This window comes from Lagenorhynchus albirostris, chromosome 3, assembly GCF_949774975.1.
Source record: "Lagenorhynchus albirostris chromosome 3, mLagAlb1.1, whole genome shotgun sequence".
NCBI lineage: Eukaryota > Metazoa > Chordata > Mammalia > Artiodactyla > Delphinidae > Lagenorhynchus > Lagenorhynchus albirostris.
Window position 1 is genome coordinate 157,696,796 of NC_083097.1, and position 18,929 is coordinate 157,715,724.

Here is an 18,929-nt window from a genome sequence, read left to right on the forward strand (position 1 = left end):
ATAACCACTTAATTATTTCAAATGTTTATTTCCTATTACCATCCAGACCTTTTCTAGGCAGACATACCCATCCCAGCTAACCACGTACTCAACTAATCACCTACCAGGGCAAACATCCAGCAAATGCTAACCTATTCATCTGCCTTTTGTCCTACCCACCCTATCCCTCACCCATCCACCCACCCATTATTCAAATGTCCACTCATTTTTCCCAGTGACCACTCGCAGAGCTTAACCATCTCCACACCTACCCACCCCTTCCTTCATTTGCCTCCCAGACCCACGCCCTCACTGCATGAGGGAGCTGGTGTGGGATTTGGGGTCCTAGGGAGATGCTCTCGTCTGGGATCTGGGAATTAGTAGAGGTGGGATCTGGGCTTCACTGAGAAGCAAGTGCTGCCCCTAACAATGACAAATACCTTTTTCTGAACACTTTAAACTATGGGTCTTCTACTGTGTAAGGGACTTTAGATCCATTTTACAAATGAGGAAATCAAGGCTCTGAGAGAGTGAGGGCCTAAGGTCACACAGCTGGTGAGACTCTCCCTATATCACCCCCCTCCCCTGAGACCTCCAGTTAGGGGAGAGTTTGGGAGAGCTGAATGGGGGGGGGGTTGCTTTCTGATTGGCAACACTTAGGCGCAAAAAAACCCCATCAATTTTTACTGAAATCAAGATTTTACTGGGCAACCTGATAGTGCCAGACTGGTTGGCACCTACAGCTCCACTCCATACTGCAGGCCACGTGGGTTTGAGGCAGGGGTTGGAAAGGCCCCTAAGACCGCTTTCTCTCTGCTCCCAGAACACGTAGGGCCGAGTGGGCAGCTCAAGTGGTGTCTCCGTTGATGCAGGGTGCTTTGAGGGGCAGGGGCTGGCTCTGGGACCCCGATGTCCTGGGAAGAAGCTGCAGGCTCTGAATGGTCTCCCTCAGCTGGGCCTGAGTACTCTCTATCTCGGCCAGGCGGCACTCCTGGGGAGGCAGCGGCAGTGGACTCAGAGCCGGGGGAGGGTTGCGCCCAACTCTTGTTCCCTTACCCAGCCCAGATAGGCCCCAGGGCTCGGGCAGGGGTCTCACCAGACTTTTCAGCCTGTGGTCCTCATTGGTTGGAGGATCGCGCTCTGGATCCAACTTCGCGGTCCTGTGGGGATCAGGGGCAAAGGGAAAGAGTCAGAGGCTGAGGAACATCCCTCCAGCTCTTGGTAGGAGAGTCAGGGGCTCGGGGGCGAAGCTTGGAATGGAGGCGGGGTTTATCCAGGCTGGGGGGGTGGGGCCTAGATCAGTCTGAAGAAGGGGCTGCTGAATTAGAGCCTGGACCGTAATGGGATGAAAGGACAAACCAACCAACCGTTGGAGGCGGGTCTTGGCTAGTCCTGAGCTGGGTCATGAGAGGGATGAGGGAATGCCCAGACTAAGAGATAGTGGGTCTGTCCCAATCTGTGTGGGAGAGGCTGACTGAGGGACTGGACGAGAGGCCCTCCCAGGGACTTGGGGCTGGTGGAGCTCAAGAGGTGGGTCTTAGGTGTGTTGGGGCGGGTCTTGCAGAGGGGGCGTGGCCGTGACAGGCATGATTTGGGAGGGACTGACTGGGAGGCGGGGCCTGAGCCGATCTCTTTAATAGAAAGCCCACCTGGGGGCGGAGCTAGTGGGAAGGGCGGGGCTTACCCTTCTTGGAGCCTGGTAGCCAGGTTCTGAAGCTGGCTCCGAAGCTGCTCCTGCTGCTCGCTCAAGGCCCGGATGTGGGTGCCGAGTGACTCCACGAGGCCGGACAGCGCCTTCTGATCCTGGCGCAGGGCGGCCACCTCGCACTGCAGCTCCGTCATCTGTGGGGAGGGAGCAGCTGTAACCTGAGCCATCGTCCCGCCCCTTCTCCCCAAGGACCCTGACCTCCCTGTACCCTGTGCTCTGCCTCCTCACCGCCCTGCCTATTGGGGAACGATGCCCTAATTGTACAGAAGAGGAAACTGAGGCTCAGAGAGGGTTGGGTTATGCCTGGGTCACACAGCACAGCACGCTCGGTATTTGAACCGAGACCTGCCCATCTTTCAGTCTTTTTCCAATCCTGTCTCCCCACTCTGTGTGCGGGCGGACCTGGGCTGTACCTCACCTTGCCCATGGGTCGGTGGGTGCCCAGCGTTTGGTCTCTGTCCCGTGGCTGGTCCAGCTGGCGCTGCCAGGGAACCGACGGCTTCCGAGGCAGCGATGCTGAGGTTCCGGTCCAGGGCCGGCCGCGGGGCACGGGTCCCGTGCGTAGGGAGCCTTTGGGTCGCGGCCGCGGCCCTGCAGACGGGCGGTGGCGAGCGGGGCGGCCAGCCGGGACGCTCTGCGTGCGCTGCACCGGCCGAGGCAGCCGCGGGGGCTGCTCCTCGTCCGGCCGTGGCCGGGCCCAACTACCTGCGCCGTGAACGCTGCGCAGGGACTGGCTCTTGGAGATGAGAGGGGTATGCTTGGGGAGGTCTCGGGGGGCCAGAAAGCCAGGCTTCTCTCCTGCAGAGATGCTGGGGGTGGGATGGGGGAGCTCAGACGCTCCACCGGTTCCTGAGCGGACTGCATCTCTACCTCTGACCAGAAATAACCCCGCCCCTGATCTTTTACTTCTATGTGACCCTATTGCTGAAGGGATCACATTTTGACTTCTGATCCTGTCCTGGACTTCTGACAATACTCTCCCTTCTATGACCTTTGACACAACGTCAATCTAACCTCTGATTTCTTTCTAGCCTTGTCCCTGAACTCTGACACAGTGTTACCCTTGGCTTGAGCCTCTCTGTAACCTCTGCTTCCAGTTTGCCTGAGCTTGGCCTCTGCTCACAACTGTACCCTCTTCCTTCCCAATCTGACTCCATCTTGTTCCCAACCTCTGACCTTAAACTCACCCTGTCTCAGCCTCCTGAAAGAACATAGTCCCCGACTTCTGACCTCCAAAATGACTCTGCCCATAACCCTTGACCCCATCTGACCCTGGGCCTGACCTGTTTGCAATATGAACCTGTCCCTGACCCTTGATGATGTGTCTCAACATCCATCTGACCCACTCTGACCCCTGATTTGACCCTATCCACAACCTCTCACTGAAACCTGCCCCTCATTGCTGACCACAATGTCACTTTCTCTCTGACCCCAGATGTGACCTCTCCCTGATCTCTGCAATGCTTAATCCCCACCTCAGATTCCAATCTGACCCTGTGCCCGCCCTCTGACTGTACTGTGAGCCTCTCCCTGACCCCTGAGATGATCCTGTCTCCAGCCTCTGACCTCCATCCTACACTGCTTCTGACACTGACCCCAACATGACCCTGTTGTCTCTGACCCCTGACATGATCCTGTCTTCATCTCTGACCACAGTTTGACCCTGTGATGCCTTTGGCCCTTCCCCTGCTCCTACCCATCAGAACTGGATCAGACTTGAGGCAGGTAGGTTACCTGGAATGGACCTGGGCCGGAGGTGGTGCAAGACGCATTGGCACAGACACAGGTACAGGTCGGCCCTCCTCGATGGCACTCAGGATGGTGGGCAGTGGTTCCAGGCTGTCACGGGTTGCCTGGTAAAGCAATGCAGGGAGGATGCTGAGCAAGATCTCCAGGACCAGAGGCTCCCTACTCTCTTGCCTCCCTACCTCATATTCTGGGCTTTGGGCTCAGGCCACACCTGGTCAAGTTCAGCAAAGATGGTACAAAGCTGGGCATGCAGGACTGCCAGCTGGAGGGCCAGGTCACTGCTGCCCTGGTAACCACTGGGTGCTGTGTGCACATCCACCATGGCCACCTGGTCCAGGAAGCGTTGCATGGCAGGTCCATGATCCTCCAGGAAGCTATTCATGAAGCTCATGTAGGCCTCCTTCTCACCAAACCTAGATCGAGGCCCAACTGGGTGGGTCAGGTCAGGCATCTGCTACCCCCACGGCCCCAGCATGGCCTCCCAGCCTCCCAGGACTTACGGAGCATGGTTGGCGAGGTTCTGGATGACCTTGGCGATCAGCGTGAGGGTGCGGGCTGGGCCAGGTGCCGGGTGCTCTGCCGCTAGGCCAAAGAGGCTGGGTGAAAGAATGGCAGGACACAGGAGCCGCAGGAAGAGAGAGGCACACACTAGTCGGTACCCCAGTGCCTCAGAGCCACGTGCCTTGCATGCTTCTCGCCAGCCTGAGAACACAGTGCCCAGCTCTGCTGGGAACCAGCTGGGGCAGAAAAGACAATGGTCAGAGTGGGAGGATATGGGCATAAAGTTCATGGATGATCAAAGTGCTACGGTCAGGTGTCAGGAGACACCGGCATTCTGGGTCAGGATTGAAGACATTGGGGATAATGATGCTTGGGGTTATAGGTCCATTTAGGGTCAGGGTTTGTTTGTGGTGTAGTTATCATGGTGACTTCTGGAGTCAGTAATCTTAGATTTGGGGGTACAGGTTCACATGAGGATGGAGGCCATGAGCTTGGGATGTAGCTATGACTGGACATGAAATTGGGGTGCCAGACATGACATGAAATAGGATGGGATTGGGGTTACAGGGTCACCTAGGTTCAGAAATCATGAGATCGATATCCTAGATGGCATGGGATTAGGCATACAGGTTAACCTAGGGTCAGAGGTCAAGGAATTAGAATCCTAGGAATCCCAGTTATATGGGATTTGGGACACAGTGTTACTTAAGGTCAGGGATCATGGAATTGGGGGTATGCCATTACTGGAAGCAGAGGTCATAGGAGTGAGATCCTATGTTAATTGGGGTCAGGTGGCATGGAATTAGGGTATGGGGTCACCTGTAGTTTAGAAGACAAAGAATTTGGTCCCAGGTTACTTGGGGTTAGGTAGCATGATATTGGGAATGGGTTGCCAAATTTAGCAAATAAAATTTTAGGATAAACAGTTAAACCTGAATTTCAGATTTTAAAAATGAACACTTTTTTTAGTGTAAGCATGTCCCAAATATGGTATCACATTTAACTGGGCATCCTGTATTTTATCTGGAAACCCTAATTGGGAGTCAGGGTTAGCACAGTGGCTAAGAGGCAGGGTTAGGCTCGGGTTCTGGGGCCCTGATTCTCACTCGTAAGAGTGGATGATGCTCTCAAAGACCTCCTTGCAGCTGTTTCGCAGTCTGATCTGGTGCTGGGGCAGCTCTGAGGCCGGGCACTTGCTGGGGTTCACCTCACAGTCCTCAGTGGAGGCACAGAGACGCCGCACGACCTGTCCTGCAGTCCAGCACAGCCAGAGAGGGGCCAGCCCATGACCACCACAACCCACAGCACCCAGCCTCCAATTCTATCTCCAAATTACTCTGGAGGCACCTAAAATCTTGGGGAACCCCTGATTCCTTCTAGGATCTGAGCATCCCCAGGGCACCACCCACTACCAGAATCCAAGTTACTCAAGGATTCTCAGATCTCCCCTGGGGTGTCCTAGTCGGCTCAGCTAGGCCTCTGACCCCTGCCCCACTCTGCTTACCCAGTGTCTTTTGGAGGTAATCCTGTGCTACCAGCTTCATGTACTCATCGATGGCCTTGGTGGCCAGTGTGTTTTCCCGGAACAGAAGAGCCTCACGGCCTCCACTGCGTGCCAGCTCCGCGGTGCCCAGGTCTGTCACCAGTGCCTGGGCATAGTGGGGTTACGATGCGTTGGGCGCAGACTGAGTCAGGGGGAATCCCTGCCCTTGGCGGGTCCCTCACCCCTGGGGCACAGGCCCACTCCTCATAGCCGCTGCCAGGCCCAGCCCTCGCTGCTGGGGCTCTTAACAGGCCGGAACCTCCACCCCTCCAAGCGCAAACTTGGGCCTCGCAGTGCAGAGGCTCAGCTCAGACCCCGCCCCTCAAGCTGCCCAGCCCCTCGAAAGTGCCACTCTGGTATTGTCCCCACCAACTCCCCCCTGGAGCGCGCGATCGGTCAGCCCCTGGTCACCCGGGTTCGTCCCGTCGCAGCGCCGCACCTGAGCCCGGCCGGTGGCCCGCAGCACGCGCACCATGGCAGCCGCCAGCTCTTCTTTGGCCTGAGCGGACAGCGCGAGCTCGAGCGCCCCGCAGAGGCGCGCGTAGTGGAAAGTGAGGAACTCAGCCAGCTCCTTGTAGCGTTCAGAGGGCAGCACGCGCAGGCGCCGCGCCCGGATTCGTGCCCGCAGCGCCGCGCCCGCTGGCGCCCCGAGAAGCGGGAACCAGCGCTCCAGGCCCGCGGCGGGCGCGCGGGGGACACCTAACTCTTCCAGCGCCAAGGCCACGCGGCCCAGCACCGCGTCCCCCGGGCCCGCTCCGCGTAGCCGCAACGACAGGCGACGCGCGGGCGGCAGCGCCTCAAAGTGGAAGCGTTCCGCCCAGAAGAGCTGGCCCGGGCCAGCCCTCGGAGTTGTGCGAGCCAGCAGTGCGCCGTCCAGCCACAGCTCCGCGCGCACTCCCGGCGCCCCCGCCGCCGCCCGGGGCAGCCCCTTCACTTCGTGCACCCACACGCTCAGCCACGTCTCTTCCCGCTCAATGTTGTCCTGCGGACCGGAGTAGGGGCGGAGGCGTGGCGTCTGTGCTCCACATCGGGCACCAGAGGTGAAGAACGGGGCCCGTGCTCCCAGGGGGTCGCTGGGCCCCTGGGGGAGGACAGTGAGGCCACGGAGGTGCCCAAGATGGCTATGCGGAAACCCTCTAGCTTTTCTGGGCTCTCCCGGAGACATCAGGGCTCTAGGGCATGGAGGAGTAGCCGCGGGGTGGGGACTTGGAGACTGCCTGGGGTGCAAATAGGGCTCGGATTGAATACAATCCGAGCTGTGCAAGGGGCTGGTAATAGATGCAAGTGGCGGGGAGGATCTCGGAGTGGCTGCAAAAGTGTAGGGGGGCAGGTGTGTCCAAGGGGCAAGGTTTTGGGGCGAGTGGGATTTGGGGTGGGTGGAAGGGGCGGGGCCCGGGCTGTGGGAGGGGTCTCCAGGGCCGACCTTGCGCACTACCGACCTGACTAGGCTGGAAGTGGCGACGAATGTCCTCTATCCAGCGGTCTCTCTCAGCAGCCGAGCGACAGGAGAAGCAGCGGCTCCCGCCCGCCCACGTTACCTGTTGAGGAGGGGCATCCAGCGTGCGGTTGAGACCAAGGGTGGAGCCAAAGGGTCAGGCGAGGCGGAGAGTTGCCTGCACGTACCTGGAAGCAGTGGGGCTCCTCCAGGAGGCTGGGGTGCAGTGGCCAGACCCGCACGTCCCGCTCGGCGCCCAGGTCCAGTTCCGAAAGCTTGGCCAGCGATTCCCGAGAGCCCAGAGCACTGGGGGGTCTGGTGAAGGCGCACATGAACAAGCTGTCATTCCTACCCACTACCCCTCCCCCACCCCAACTACCCCTTACAGCCTGAAGGGTGGAAGCCAGGAGGGACTTGAACCTAAATTGGACTTGAATCCTCCTTTTGACACTTAATTCGCTGTCTGAACTCCAGTCACACTGGCCTTGTTTTTGTCACTTCATCCGTCCTCTTGACTTTTGCACTTGCTGTTCCCTCTGCCTGGAATGCTTTTCCTGACACTTTCGGCCTAGTTAACTTCCATCTATCCTTCAGATCTCAGCTCAAGTGTCCCTTCCCTGACACACTCCCAGACCAAGGTGTTGACTCAGCTGCAGTTTTAGAGTTATTGTGTCAGACTCTGCCCCCACCATTCAACAGAGGGCTGGCTCAATGCTAAGGGTCTTTCAGTGGCCCCAGCATTGCCCAACGTGGGGCAGGACACAGAGGGCCACAGGGGATATTTGGTGAAAGTCAGAATTATAGGCAGGAGGAGGGGGAGGGGCAATGTTGACTCCCAGCCCCTCCAGCTCCTCAGAGACCCTTACCCATCCTGGGAAGCATTGGCTCCTAGCTCCGATTTGGCCTTTTTCTTCTCTTTCAGCCGCTTGAGCAGCCCCTGTGGGGAGGGGGATGTCAGCTGGGCAGAACCCTGTGTTCCCTCCTCAGCTCCCTTCCCCCCAGGGTGTCCTGGAAGATCTGTTGGTCTCGAGGGATCACAACCTCAGGCTATATTAGCAGGAATATTAAAGGCAATCAACAGCTCCCATTTCGAAAGCACCAATCACATGCTTTCCTACATTCTCTATGGACTTTTCATAAACAGCCCCAAGCAGGAGCTTCTCTTTCTGGCTCCATTTGACAGATATGGACACTATGATCCTGAGAGGGTCAGTGACCTGCCTAAGATCACCCAGGAAGAGTCCCCCTTTCACCTCTGAAGGTCGGAAAGTCTTTGCTCTCCCCTCCACCCCCCCACTTACCCGAATGTTGTGGACCTCGTTGGGGCCAGCGGCCTCTGGCTCGGTCTTTCCAGAGATCCGATCTGTGGGTGGTCAGGGGTGGAAGGTTGGGGGGTGGGATCATCGTGGATTCTGCCCCACCTTGAGAGGCTCCCAAATCCCTAGCCCCCCTCTCTCAAGCTTACCTGGATCCCTGAGGTTCCCCAAGGCCACCTGGATGCTGCCCTCGGAACTAGCGCTCCCCACCCGGGGCCTGCAAGGACGCTGTCCCCCAAAAAGGGTGGGTGGTCAGAAAGGAGAGGCAGGCAGACAGACAGAGGGAGAGGCAGACGCCTTTCTGTTATGCCCCCTCATCCCCCGCCGTTACCACTGTTCTGTCTCTCTTCCTTCCTCTCCTTCCCTCCCCTTGCCCAGGTGTCCCCTCTTACCTCCTCCTCATCCCCAAGCAGCACCAGCCTCCCATCAAATAGGGTGAAGGCCCCGATGTTCCAGATGGGCACGTCGGGTGGGGGGGCCTCTGGGATCTGTGGGGCAGGGGGCTCCAGCTCCGGCTCAGGCTCTGGGTAGAGGAGAAGGTGCTGGGGACGTGGGAGTCCTTTCTTCTCCCTCAGAACAACCTCTCCACTCACCAAGGGTCATCAAGAGTTCCCTCCTAAGTGCCCCCTCTTCCCAACCCACCCAGCAGCCATGTCAGGTGTTGGACAAGCCTCCACCCCTCTCCGGGCCTTGTCCCCACTAACCATGGGTGGTGATGGGTGATGGACACAGCCCCACCGACTATGTGCCCTGCGTACTGTGTTTACTGCTTCACACACCTCTCATTTAATCCTCCAAAAGCCATTCGATGGGCTATTATAACACCCATTTTACCAAGGAGGAAACTGAAAACACATAGAAATTGAGTGACTTGCCCAGGGTCACACAGCTTGTGAGTCACTGAGCTGGGCTTCGGATACAAGCATTCTTCTCTCTCTCTCTTTTTTAATTGACTTAGTACCATCTTTACACAAATCGAACATACACACAAACACATCAACAACTATGGAACTGTATCCATTAAACTTTGATAAGACAACACAAAAGAACTAACAAATAGCTAAGATGTTGCTGAATTGAAAGCATTTCCAATGAAATTTTAATTTTAAGAGGTCCATATTTACATAGTATGTTAAATGCTTCTGCATCTCATTTTAAATGCATGATAAATAAAGAACAAAGATAAAGGTCGCAACAGATCTTCCGAGAGGGTTCAGCCTTGTGGTGGTCTGATCTCACTGCGAGAAATGCACTGAAAATGGAAATAACGTTACTTGCTAATTTTCCTTCTTTCCTTTTCATAGTTTCCTTCAAGGAAACTAAGCCTTTGTTCCAGGGCCTGGCTGGGACTAACAGAGCCCATACTCAAGGGTCGTGTACATACAAGCATTCTTCTCTTAAGCAAGACAGTGGGCAGGTCCAAGAGGTTAAAAAACAGGACAGCAGCCTTGGTTCCTTACATAAATAACAAGTCTAAAGGGAAAAGTATTCAAAGTTTGAGAAAGGAACAGAAGAAGGGCAGGGTTGGGAGAGGTGCAGTAGGAAGGCCTCCCAGAAAGAGTAAGTTTACAATGGGTCTTTTTTTTTTTTTTCTCTAATTTTTTGGCCATGCTGCGTGGCATGTGGGATCTCAGTTCCCCAACTAGGGATAGAACCTGAGCCCCCTGCAGTGGAAGCGTGGAGTCTTAACCACTGGACCACCAGGGAAGTCCCCTGCAATGGGTCCTGAATAACAGATTGGGTTTTGACAAAGATGGAGGAGATCGTGGCATGAATGGCTTGAGCAAAGTCTGGGAGGTGGCACATGGCCTGGCCCAGGGAAATAAAGGGAGGGGTGAGAAGGGCTTGGAGGGCTTGGAGACTGGAGGGGAAGGTTCAGGAAGAGATTAGTGTGGGGCTTTGGGTGTCAGTTAGAAGAGCTGGGGTTTTATCCTCGAGGTATGAGGAGCCATGGGAGGTGTTTGAGTAGGGGAGGAGCCGGTCTGCTTGTTAGAGAGCTCTCACTGGATCCTATGGCGTGGGCAATACCTGACACCGTGGACGGGGCTGAAGGGATGCCTCTGCAAAGTGGGAATATGAATGATGAGAATCAGATGAGCTTCCGGGTTAGGAGAGCTGGATCAGGCCGCCCAGGTTACCTGTCTGTCCCATTGTTTTACCACCAGGGGAATAAATGATGACCCCCACTTGTTAACGGATCACATAAAATGTGCTGAGTCCTAGACCAGCGTTACATTCATGAGCTCCAGTCCTCATGATATCCTTTACTCTTCTAGATCCCTCTGTGTGACACTTAGCCCCATCTGTCATTTTCTTGTTTGTTTGCTGTCTGTCACGCCCACTACACTATGAGCTCCACAGGGCAGGCAGTTTCGTCTGTTTTGTTCACTGCTGTGTCCTTAGTGTCTAAATCAGGGCAGGCCTAGAACGTAGTAAATGCTCACAGACCTCTGTTTGAATGAATGAATGAACGAATGAAATAATATATCCTTCAAGGTAGGAATCATGATTCCCATTTAACTTATGGGGAAGCTGAGGCTCAAGGAAGTGAAGAAACTAAGACATGGAGGCTGGAGGGCAGGAGAGCAGGAGGCAGCAGAGATGGGTATCCAGGCAGGAGAGAATAAGCCTGGGCCATTGAATGTGAGGAGAGACCTACTGGGGCCAAGAGTCATTTGGCATCTGGACCGTGCTACCATCAGTCTATTCCCTGTCCCTTCCCAGGGCTGGACCCCCAGCTCACAGGTCCCTAGCCACTCCCACCATGCCCAGGCCCTGGGTAAGGGGGAGAGAGAGAAGAGGGCAGCCAGCCGGGCCCCAGCCACTTCCTGTCGGGCTTTTGCACTCCCCACAACTTCCTGTCTCTGTAAGGCTGATGCTCCGGAGGCAGACAAAACCCAAGCATCTGGGCCTCCCAGCCTGGGTGGGGGAGCCATGTACCTGAGGTCTCTGGCTCTGGTTCTGACTCCAGCGGTGGGCTCTTGTGCCTTCCCCAGAGGGTCTTGGATATTCGGAGGCGGCTCGAGCGCGACTCCTTGTGGGGCGCAGAGAGGACACGACGAAACAGCGAGCGAGGGGCCGGCTGGCTGCTGACTCTGGGCTCCTGGTGGCTCAGCGCCCTCCCCCATCCTGCAAGGCGGCCCCAGCGGAACCCTCCAGCCCCCTTCTCCCCACAACCTCCTGAGTGCCAATGGTAGGAGGTTAGCGGCGATGGGGCTGCTGGCTGGGTCTGGGAGGCCAGGCTCGGCGAAGGTGGGTCCATGGCAGAGATTCTCCTGGGGGATGATAGGGTGACAATTCTGCCCAGTGTCTGCCCACACGTTGTCTTCATCTTGGCCCCCTCCCTACTCTCAGCTCTGCCCCCAGGGAACCCCCTTGGGGGCCATATGCACTCCCTCTCTTACCTTGATTTCCTGACCAGCCCCAGAATCAGCAGCCGTCTGCACCCTGCCTGGCTTCCTCCCGCTGAAAGCAACTCCACGTGACCCTGTCTGTCCCACCCCACCCCACAGCCAAGCTGGGAGGGCACAGTGAGGGCAGGATGCAAGAGGAGAGGAGGTGACAGAGCAGGACTCAGAATCTCTCACTGACCAGGAGGCAGCACATGCCCCTCTCTGAGCCTCAGTGACCTCCTCTGCAAAATGGGCACATGCTGACTAAATGCTGGAACTCTCATCCACTGCTGGTCAGAGTGTAGACTGATTCATCCAAGTTGGAAAACTGTTGTGACCTATGAACATTGACCACACCCTTCTCCTCTGACCCAGCAGTTCCACTGCTAGGTATACACCCAACAGACATGCCCACCAGCGCTATTCATGATAGCGCCAAACGGAAAACAACCCAAGTGTGCATCTACTGTAGAATGAATAAATTGTGGTCTCTTTACACAGTGGGATATTATGTATCAATAAGAAGGATTGAACTCAGATGAATCACAATGTTGAGCAAAAAAACCCAAACAATGAAGAGTAAACGCTGTGTGCTTCCGTTTATATGAAGTTCCAAAGCAGGCAAAACTCTGTTTAACAATTCAGGATATTGGTTTCCTTTGGAAGGGCTAGAGACTGGGGAGGTGGGGAAGCATAACGGAGGCTTCTGGTAGCTGATCATGGTGGGGTTTTTTTTTTTTAAATTGAGGTGAAATTCACATAATATAAATTTAACCTGTTCTATTTCTTGAGCTGGGTGTTGATGACATGGGTATGTTCTGTTGTGAAAATTCATTAACCACACATTTTGGTGCCCTTTCTTATATCTCTATTATACCACAATAAGTATTTACTTGAAAAAAGAGGTGGCCACATGCTGTTCTGAGTAATAAGTGAGATAACTTGAGAGTCAGTAGAATCCTGGCCCACTGGCCCCAGAGTGGGTTTGAGTGCCAGCTGGTCCTTCTCTCACTGTGTGACCTCAGGCAAGTCATTTCCTCTCTCAGAGCCTTGGTTTCCTGATTTGTACAAGATGATAACATCAGTTTCAGAAGGTTTATAATGGGACACTTTGTTTATTCAGCAAATGTTTCCTGAATGCCTACTATGTGCTGGGTACTGGAAAAGCTACAAGGAACAAAATAAACTTGGTTCCTGCCTTCCTGGAGCTCACAGTACAGCAAGAGAGACAAATCTTGAACATGAAGGCAGGACATTTCTAGCTGGTGAAGACTTGGAAGCAAATAGACAGAGTAGAGGCTGAGCAGAAGTGATGCACTTTGAGCTGGAAAAATCCAGGAGGGCTGAGCATGAGGAGGAGCTGGTCATGGGAAGAACACGCCAGGTAGAAGGAACGGCTTGTGCAAAGGCAAGCGTGACCGGAATTCACAGGGTGGGATGGGTAGGACTGCCTTCACGAGCATGTGACCTGTGCAGTCACCGGGCTCAGAAGGGCTCTGCATTGCGCTTGATTTAACTTTTTGGACAGGGCCTGCATTTTTCATTTCGCACTGGGTCTTGAACATTCTATAAACTGTCCTGAGGAAGAGGGTCTTCAGCGAGGGTCAAAAATCCTTTTCCTGGTGCTGGACATGTTCTTGCGGGTGCACATACCTTAGCTATGCCCACCTCATTCTTACCACACTCAGTCCACTCACTGCACATACAGGTAGAGTCTCCCTGTGTTCCACCATATCTCTGAGCCTGTACCACTTCACTGCATACGGGCCCCACTCCCAACTCCCTGCATTTTTGCTGGAGGACTTTCTCTGACAGGTGGAGTCCACACTGCCCGTGCAACAAGCAGTCCCAAAGTGCCAACACATTAACACTGCCCTGGGAGCAGCCCTCAGCCAATGACTATGGAAGTTGGAGGATCAGTACTCCAGCTGCCTTGCCCTTTGAGTGGGATGACTCTGCAGTGTGTGACCTACACTATCCCCCAAAGGTCCCTGGTGGGATTGAGCTCCACGTGCCTCCCATACCCACATGCCTGATAAAGCACCCTTTCCCAGCTGCCTTCCCTTCCCTGTGTCACTTCCTTATTCCCCAGCTGACATGTCCTGGGATCACTGCTCAGACGACTACTTATCGACAAGGATTCTTGTCCCAGGGTCTGCTTCTGGGCAACCCTAAACTAAGACAGAATGTGCAAACGCAGATGATGCATGGACACAGGCTTTCTTCCCATGGTCTCTTTATTGGAGGTCTGTGGCTAGCAGGATCGTTGGAGGTGGCCTCCTACTGGATCACCTAGAGGCCCTCCTGGATCTCCTAGAGGCCCTCCTGGCAGTTCTTGGTTTCACGTTCTAAAAAAGACAAGGGAGTGTGAGGTTTGGCGGTGGGGTGGGTGAGGGGTCGTGGGGTGGGTCTGCCTTCCTCATGGTGGCACCCTAGATGGTAAGAGGACAGGGGCCCAAAGTGAGGGGGCAGGTACAATGCCAACGGCAGGCCAGCCAAATGAAACGGAGTGGTAGCTTGAAGGTACAGCTAGATAGCACAGGGATGTTATAGAGGTGTTTTTGTGATCATGATCAGAGGTTGGGGTGCAGTCATCAGGCTGAGGTTGTGCTGACTGGGCCTGGATTGCTCCAGCGTAAGAGTTGTCGTCAAGGGTCAGGAAGGCTGGGGCTAGCAAGCATCCTCAGGATTGTCTCTCTGAGACTCTGAGATTGTCTGAGCAGAGGATTGCAATACTAGGTTAGGGGCTGGACAGAAGCTGTGCAGGTAAAAGGGTTTTCTGTAGAGGGTCACAGTCTGGGTCAGTGTTGTGTGGATGGGTGGGGGCGGGGCTTTGGGTGGGGGCAAGGATGAGGGCAAGTTTGGGTGGCTGGGATGAGGTTGTGCAGACAGAGTGGCAGAGTGGGTAGGCTATATTGCAAGCAGAATGACTGGAGTCTGAGTCTAGATTGCCTGAACAGACGAGCTGCAAGGGGGTTCAGGGTCCTGACTGAGGCTGTGTGGGCACAGGGTTACAGGAAGGAGTGAGGGGCCTGCTGAGGTTAGGCAAGCAGGCAGGGATCAGGGGCCGTGCTGAGCTTGTGTGGACAGATGGGCCTCAGGCCGAGGTAGTGCAGGCGTCGGGGACTCACCTTGTCGAAGTGCGGCCAGGTGCGCAGCTGGTTGAAGAGCCCGTCGCCCGGGCAGTCAGTGCGCACGAGCTGGCGGTGGCCGAGCAGCGCGTAGTCTGGCCGCAGGAAGCCGGCGCGCACAGCGCAGCGCGGGAGCTCGTCGCGCACCGCACGCAGCGCGGCCTCTGCGGGCCGCTCCGCAGTGTAGTTGCCTATCAAGGCCACGCCGAAGCCGCGGGAGTTGTGGCCGAGTGTGTGCGCACCCACCCAGTGCCAGCCGCGGCCCTCGTACACGTAGCCGTCTGAGCCCACCACGAAACTGCGAGGAGAGAAGGAAGCATGCACCACTTGGCGTGAGGCCCCGTCTCTCATCTGGCCGTCTACCCCAGTTTCCGCACCTGTGCCAAGGGCCGCCGCCACCCCAAGTCCCGCCCGGTCGCGCTGACTCTACCCCGTCCAGCCGTGTCCCACTCCCCGACCTAATGCCACCCCAGAAACCGTCCCGTTTCTCTGGATCTACCCCCAACATTGGCCTCATCTCTTTCTACCCAGCTCCCTCCCCATTGTCTCAAGTCCAACTCCTGCCCAATTCAGAGCCCTTTTCTGTCTTAGGTCATATCCCATCACTGCCCCGTCCCAGACTCAGCCGCTACCACAGGTCCTGCTCCTCTCCCAAGTCCGGACTCCTTTCCTAGTTCCCACCCCAAACTCAGGAATCCACTGTTGAGCTATTTCTGCTCCATGTTAAGGCCCGGATCCTAGTCTAGGCCGCTCCCCTCTCCACACTGGCTCCACCCACCCTAAACTCCTTGCCAGCTTGGCTCAGGTCCAAACCCCGCCCCCCTCAGTCAGGCTCTGCGCCCCCAGGCTCTACACTGCACCACCACTTGGTCCGCCCTGCCAGCGACTTGCAGGTTGCCGCCCACCTGTAGCCTATGTCGTCCCAGCCGCGAGTATACTGGTGGAAGCGCTGCATAGAGCGCATGTCGGCGGCGCAGCGCTCAAAGTCCGTGCAGGGTGACGCGGGCACGTATGTGTGGTGTACATACAAGAACCCGAGCGGCAGCTGCAGTGGCTTCGGGCGGCCCTGGTACGGGGCCGCGACCCAGCGGCAACGTGGGTGGATGGCTGGACACCCTGAGAGGAAGAGAGTCCAGCACGGCAGTAAGCAAGCGTTTCTCTGCCTGCCGCCTCCTCCCACACTAAGAGCGCATATAAGGATCATCCCTTCAGTCTCTTCCCAGATTTGGGGACAGTTCAGTCTCACACTACACTGGCCCCCATTGGGATCTAACTTAACTAAATCTAACAGCATCCTAGTCCTGTTGGCCTCCCAGCCAAAGCCCTTATTTCCCCCTCTGGAATCCCCCAGTCCTAGATCCTCCTGACCTGTGGGGCACTGAGAATGTCTGTATATATGAGAAGGAGCATTACAGGGGGTGGGGGCCCTTCTCACCTAGGAAGGCCTCAGTGAACTCCTTGGTAGCATGGGTGGCCACCTGTGCCAGCTGTTCTTGGCTCATACCCTGAAGTTGAGGGTGTGCTGGCTCCAGCCTCTGCAGCAGGATGAGGGCCCCCCATACCTGCTGGGTCAGAATGGGAGTTGGAGTCAGAGCAGCTCCGTTCTGCCGTCGGAAGTTGCTGCGAAATCCTGGGTCTCCTGCTACCCCGGCTCCGTAGTACTGGCTCAGCAGGTGGCTGAGGGGTGGCCGGGGCTCAGGGGACCGGCTCAGGTAGTCTCCAAGGAGGGCCCCATCCAGGGCACCATTGAGGAAGGCCGTGGTGAGGGTTGATGCTTCAGGGTCCAGGAGCGTGAAGGTCCGGGGAAGAGAGAGCTGGTCCCAGCAACCCTCAGTTCCCAGTGAATGGCTCCAGGTCTGAGGGCCCTGGAGGAAGTTCAGGCCCAGGTCTCTGGCCAGGGTGACCACTAGGAGGCTGTCCACAGTGGTTGGGAACTTGGCTTTGGTATCTGCTGAGGAGGCTTGGACATCTGGAGAGGTGACTTGGACATCTAGATCTGTGGCTCTAACGTTTGGAGACACAGCTCCGACATCTGCCCAGGTGACATCTGAAGAGGTATCCCTGAGTCCTGGGGAGGTGGCTGTTACATCAGGAACCGTGGCTCCAAAGTCAGGAAAGGTGACGCCAGCGTCCGGAGGGGTGCCCGTGCTGTCTAAGGGCAGGTTTACGACCCTGTTCCCCTGCAGCCCTGCCTCCAGCCCTGCCAGAAGAGGCTCCACAGCCACGGTTGAGCCATCGGGGGCCAGCACCACCCCGCATTCCTTCCCGTCCCACACACCATGTCTCGCCACCTCCATGGTCAGGCCTTGAAGCTCTGGGCTCAGTGAAGGAGGATCCAGCATGGTGGTCTTGAGACTCTGCTCCTCCAGCAAGAAGTGTTGGAGAGGGTTGTGGGCACAAGAGTCCTGGGCTGACAGCAGCCATGAAGAGGCAGTGTGGCCAGCCTCGGTGGCTGGTGCCTTCTGCTCGAGCTCAGCCAGTGCCTGGATGACAGAGTCCATGAGCAGGGGCAGGGTCGCTGAAGGAGGAGGGATGGTATTAGCCCAGCAGCCCAGCACCACCTGTTACTGAGCCTCCCCCTGCCGTTTCTACATCTTCTCAATGCCCCCTGCCTTCGTTGGACAGTCTTATGATGTCTGACATTGTCCTTGTGTAGGTGAGGAAACTGAGGCACAGACAACAAGTTAAGGAGCTTAGACTATCAGCGAGCACTGGGGAGCCATGGCAGGTTCATGAGCAGGGGAGATACATGGCCAGGTTGGAATTCTGATTGCTCCTTTGAGTGCTGTGTGGAGAATAGATTTTGGGGGGACCAGAGTAGAGAAGGGGAGAGAGTTTGGAGGTACGCAATGAAGGTGGCTGAAGCCAGGATGGTGACGCTGTGATGGACAAGAGTGGGCAGAGTCTCCAGATATTTTGAGGGAAAGATGGACCGTTTTTCATGATGGATTGGAGTTTGGGGAATTTTAGAGGGAAAGGTGTCTCAAAGGATGTCCAGGGGAGGGTGGGCCTGTGCCTTGTGGGAGAAATGTCTATGGCTGAACTTGGAACTTAGAAGTCTGGGACTCAGAGCTGGGGTGGGTTGTTGAATAATTAAACCTTTACTATGTGCCAGGCACCATTCTAGGTGACTTATATAACAACCCAGTTAATCTTCACAAGGACCCTATGAACGTGGAGAGGTTAAATTATCTACCTAAGATCACATAGCTAAGAAGTGGCAGAGGCAGGATTTGAACACAGGAAGTCTTAATCCTTACACTCTGCTGACTGCTGGAATTCAGGTTCTTCTCCAGACAGTTCACTCAGTGATTCCTCTCTAGCTTTGTTCTTCTTTCTGCCTAAAATGTCCTTTCCTGCTTCACCACCAAGTAAAATTCTTCTTCCTGTCCTAGATCTATGTCCCCTCCTGCAGGAAGCCTTCCTGATTTTTGCTCTTTTGGCCCCAGTTTCTTCCCCCAGCCCTTGCCCTGATCCTATGGGGCTGGGAGCATCTGTGTTCCCAGACTGGAGGTTCCTTGAGACTGGGGCCTCCTGGATCTAGCTTCACCCTGTACAGGGCTGGACACAGAGGGGCAGCAGTATACTTCTGCTGAAATAAGAGTCCTGGCCTCAGGCCTCTGCCTTTTGACCTACCTGTGCCTGGCTCCGGCTGCAGCAGCAATCCGTACAGGATCCATAGGATAGCCTGGACCACCATTGTGGGCTTCCAGTTTCCAGGGGAAGTATCCAGTTTACCTCAGTGGAGACTTTGGCAGAGCTGGAAGGAGACAAGCATGGAGAACTGAGAGTGCCTTTGGCTACTGTCAAAGTCCAGCGGTGAATGACACGGCTGCCACTTGCAGAGCTGTGGGCGGGAGGCAGTGGTGGCGTGGGTACAGAGTGCCCTGGCTCAACGTCATCTGGGTCTCAGGGGCTTCCCCCATCCTATCCTGTTCCTCCCAGGGTGAGGTCAATGGTCAGTAAGCCAAGCGCATTGCAGGAGTGGCCTGGAAACTAGGTAGCTCAGATTCCAGCAAACTCTGCCCATTCCCCAGGAGTGGTAAACTGAGGCTAATGCAGCAATCCACCCTTCCTATGGTGATCGTTCTGTAGCTGCTTCTGGCCACCAGAGGGGACTCTCAGGTGCCTGCCCGACTGGTAAGACTGGCTGTGATGAGGGTGAGGAGAGAAGG

The 18,929-nt window shown here is 55.8% G+C and overlaps 2 protein-coding genes across 3 annotated transcripts; both read right to left on the minus strand.

Moving 5' to 3' along the window:
• Positions 1-690: 690 nt before the first annotated feature.
• RASAL3 (RAS protein activator like 3) lies at positions 691-11,682 on the minus strand. 2 transcript variants are annotated; one of them, XM_060146618.1, is made up of 18 exons: positions 11,636-11,682; positions 11,172-11,506; positions 8,624-8,754; positions 8,381-8,459; positions 8,217-8,278; positions 7,782-7,852; positions 7,104-7,230; positions 6,920-7,018; positions 5,920-6,462; positions 5,442-5,586; positions 5,044-5,188; positions 3,937-4,173; positions 3,648-3,849; positions 3,422-3,540; positions 2,106-2,496; positions 1,664-1,821; positions 1,076-1,139; positions 691-970 (listed from the first exon to the last, which is right to left on the minus strand). In XM_060146618.1, exons 2-18 carry the CDS (start codon positions 11,491-11,493, stop codon positions 827-829), a joined length of 3,039 nt encoding a protein of 1,012 aa, XP_060002601.1. In that variant the 5' UTR covers positions 11,494-11,506; positions 11,636-11,682; the 3' UTR covers positions 691-826. The 2 variants fall into 2 exon arrangements, with proteins under 2 accessions (XP_060002601.1, XP_060002600.1); XM_060146617.1 differs by lacking the exon at positions 11,636-11,682 and having other exon boundaries at positions 11,172-11,603.
• A 2,176-nt stretch (positions 11,683-13,858) lies between these two features.
• Positions 13,859-18,472, minus strand: PGLYRP2 (peptidoglycan recognition protein 2). Its single transcript, XM_060146619.1, has 5 exons — positions 18,391-18,472; positions 16,190-17,272; positions 15,660-15,870; positions 14,755-15,052; positions 13,859-13,971 (listed from the first exon to the last, which is right to left on the minus strand). The coding sequence occupies exons 1-5, from the start codon at positions 18,452-18,454 to the stop codon at positions 13,912-13,914; spliced, it is 1,716 nt and encodes a 571-aa protein (XP_060002602.1). The 5' UTR covers positions 18,455-18,472; the 3' UTR covers positions 13,859-13,911.
• Positions 18,473-18,929: the final 457 nt, after the last annotated feature.

Bases quoted from the DNA above. Each gene is read 5' to 3' on its own strand.
- RASAL3 (XM_060146617.1), bottom strand. From the start codon at position 11,562: ATGAAGACAACGTGTGGGCAGACACTGGGCAGAATTGTCACCCTATCA. The intron at 8,755-11,171 runs GTACATGGCTCC...TCCTCTACCCAG, and splicing joins ACCAGAGCCAGAGACCTCAG to AGCCTGAGCCGGAGCTGGAG. The intron at 8,279-8,380 runs GTAAGCTTGAGA...GACCACCCACAG, and splicing joins GGGGAACCTCAGGGATCCAG to ATCGGATCTCTGGAAAGACC.
- PGLYRP2 (XM_060146619.1), bottom strand. From the start codon at position 18,454: ATGGTGGTCCAGGCTATCCTATGGATCCTGTACGGATTGCTGCTGCAG. The intron at 17,273-18,390 runs GTAGGTCAAAAG...CTCCTCCTTCAG, and splicing joins GCAGCCGGAGCCAGGCACAG to CGACCCTGCCCCTGCTCATG. The intron at 13,972-14,754 runs GTGAGTCCCCGA...TGTCTTTTTTAG, and splicing joins CCTGGCCGCACTTCGACAAG to AACGTGAAACCAAGAACTGC.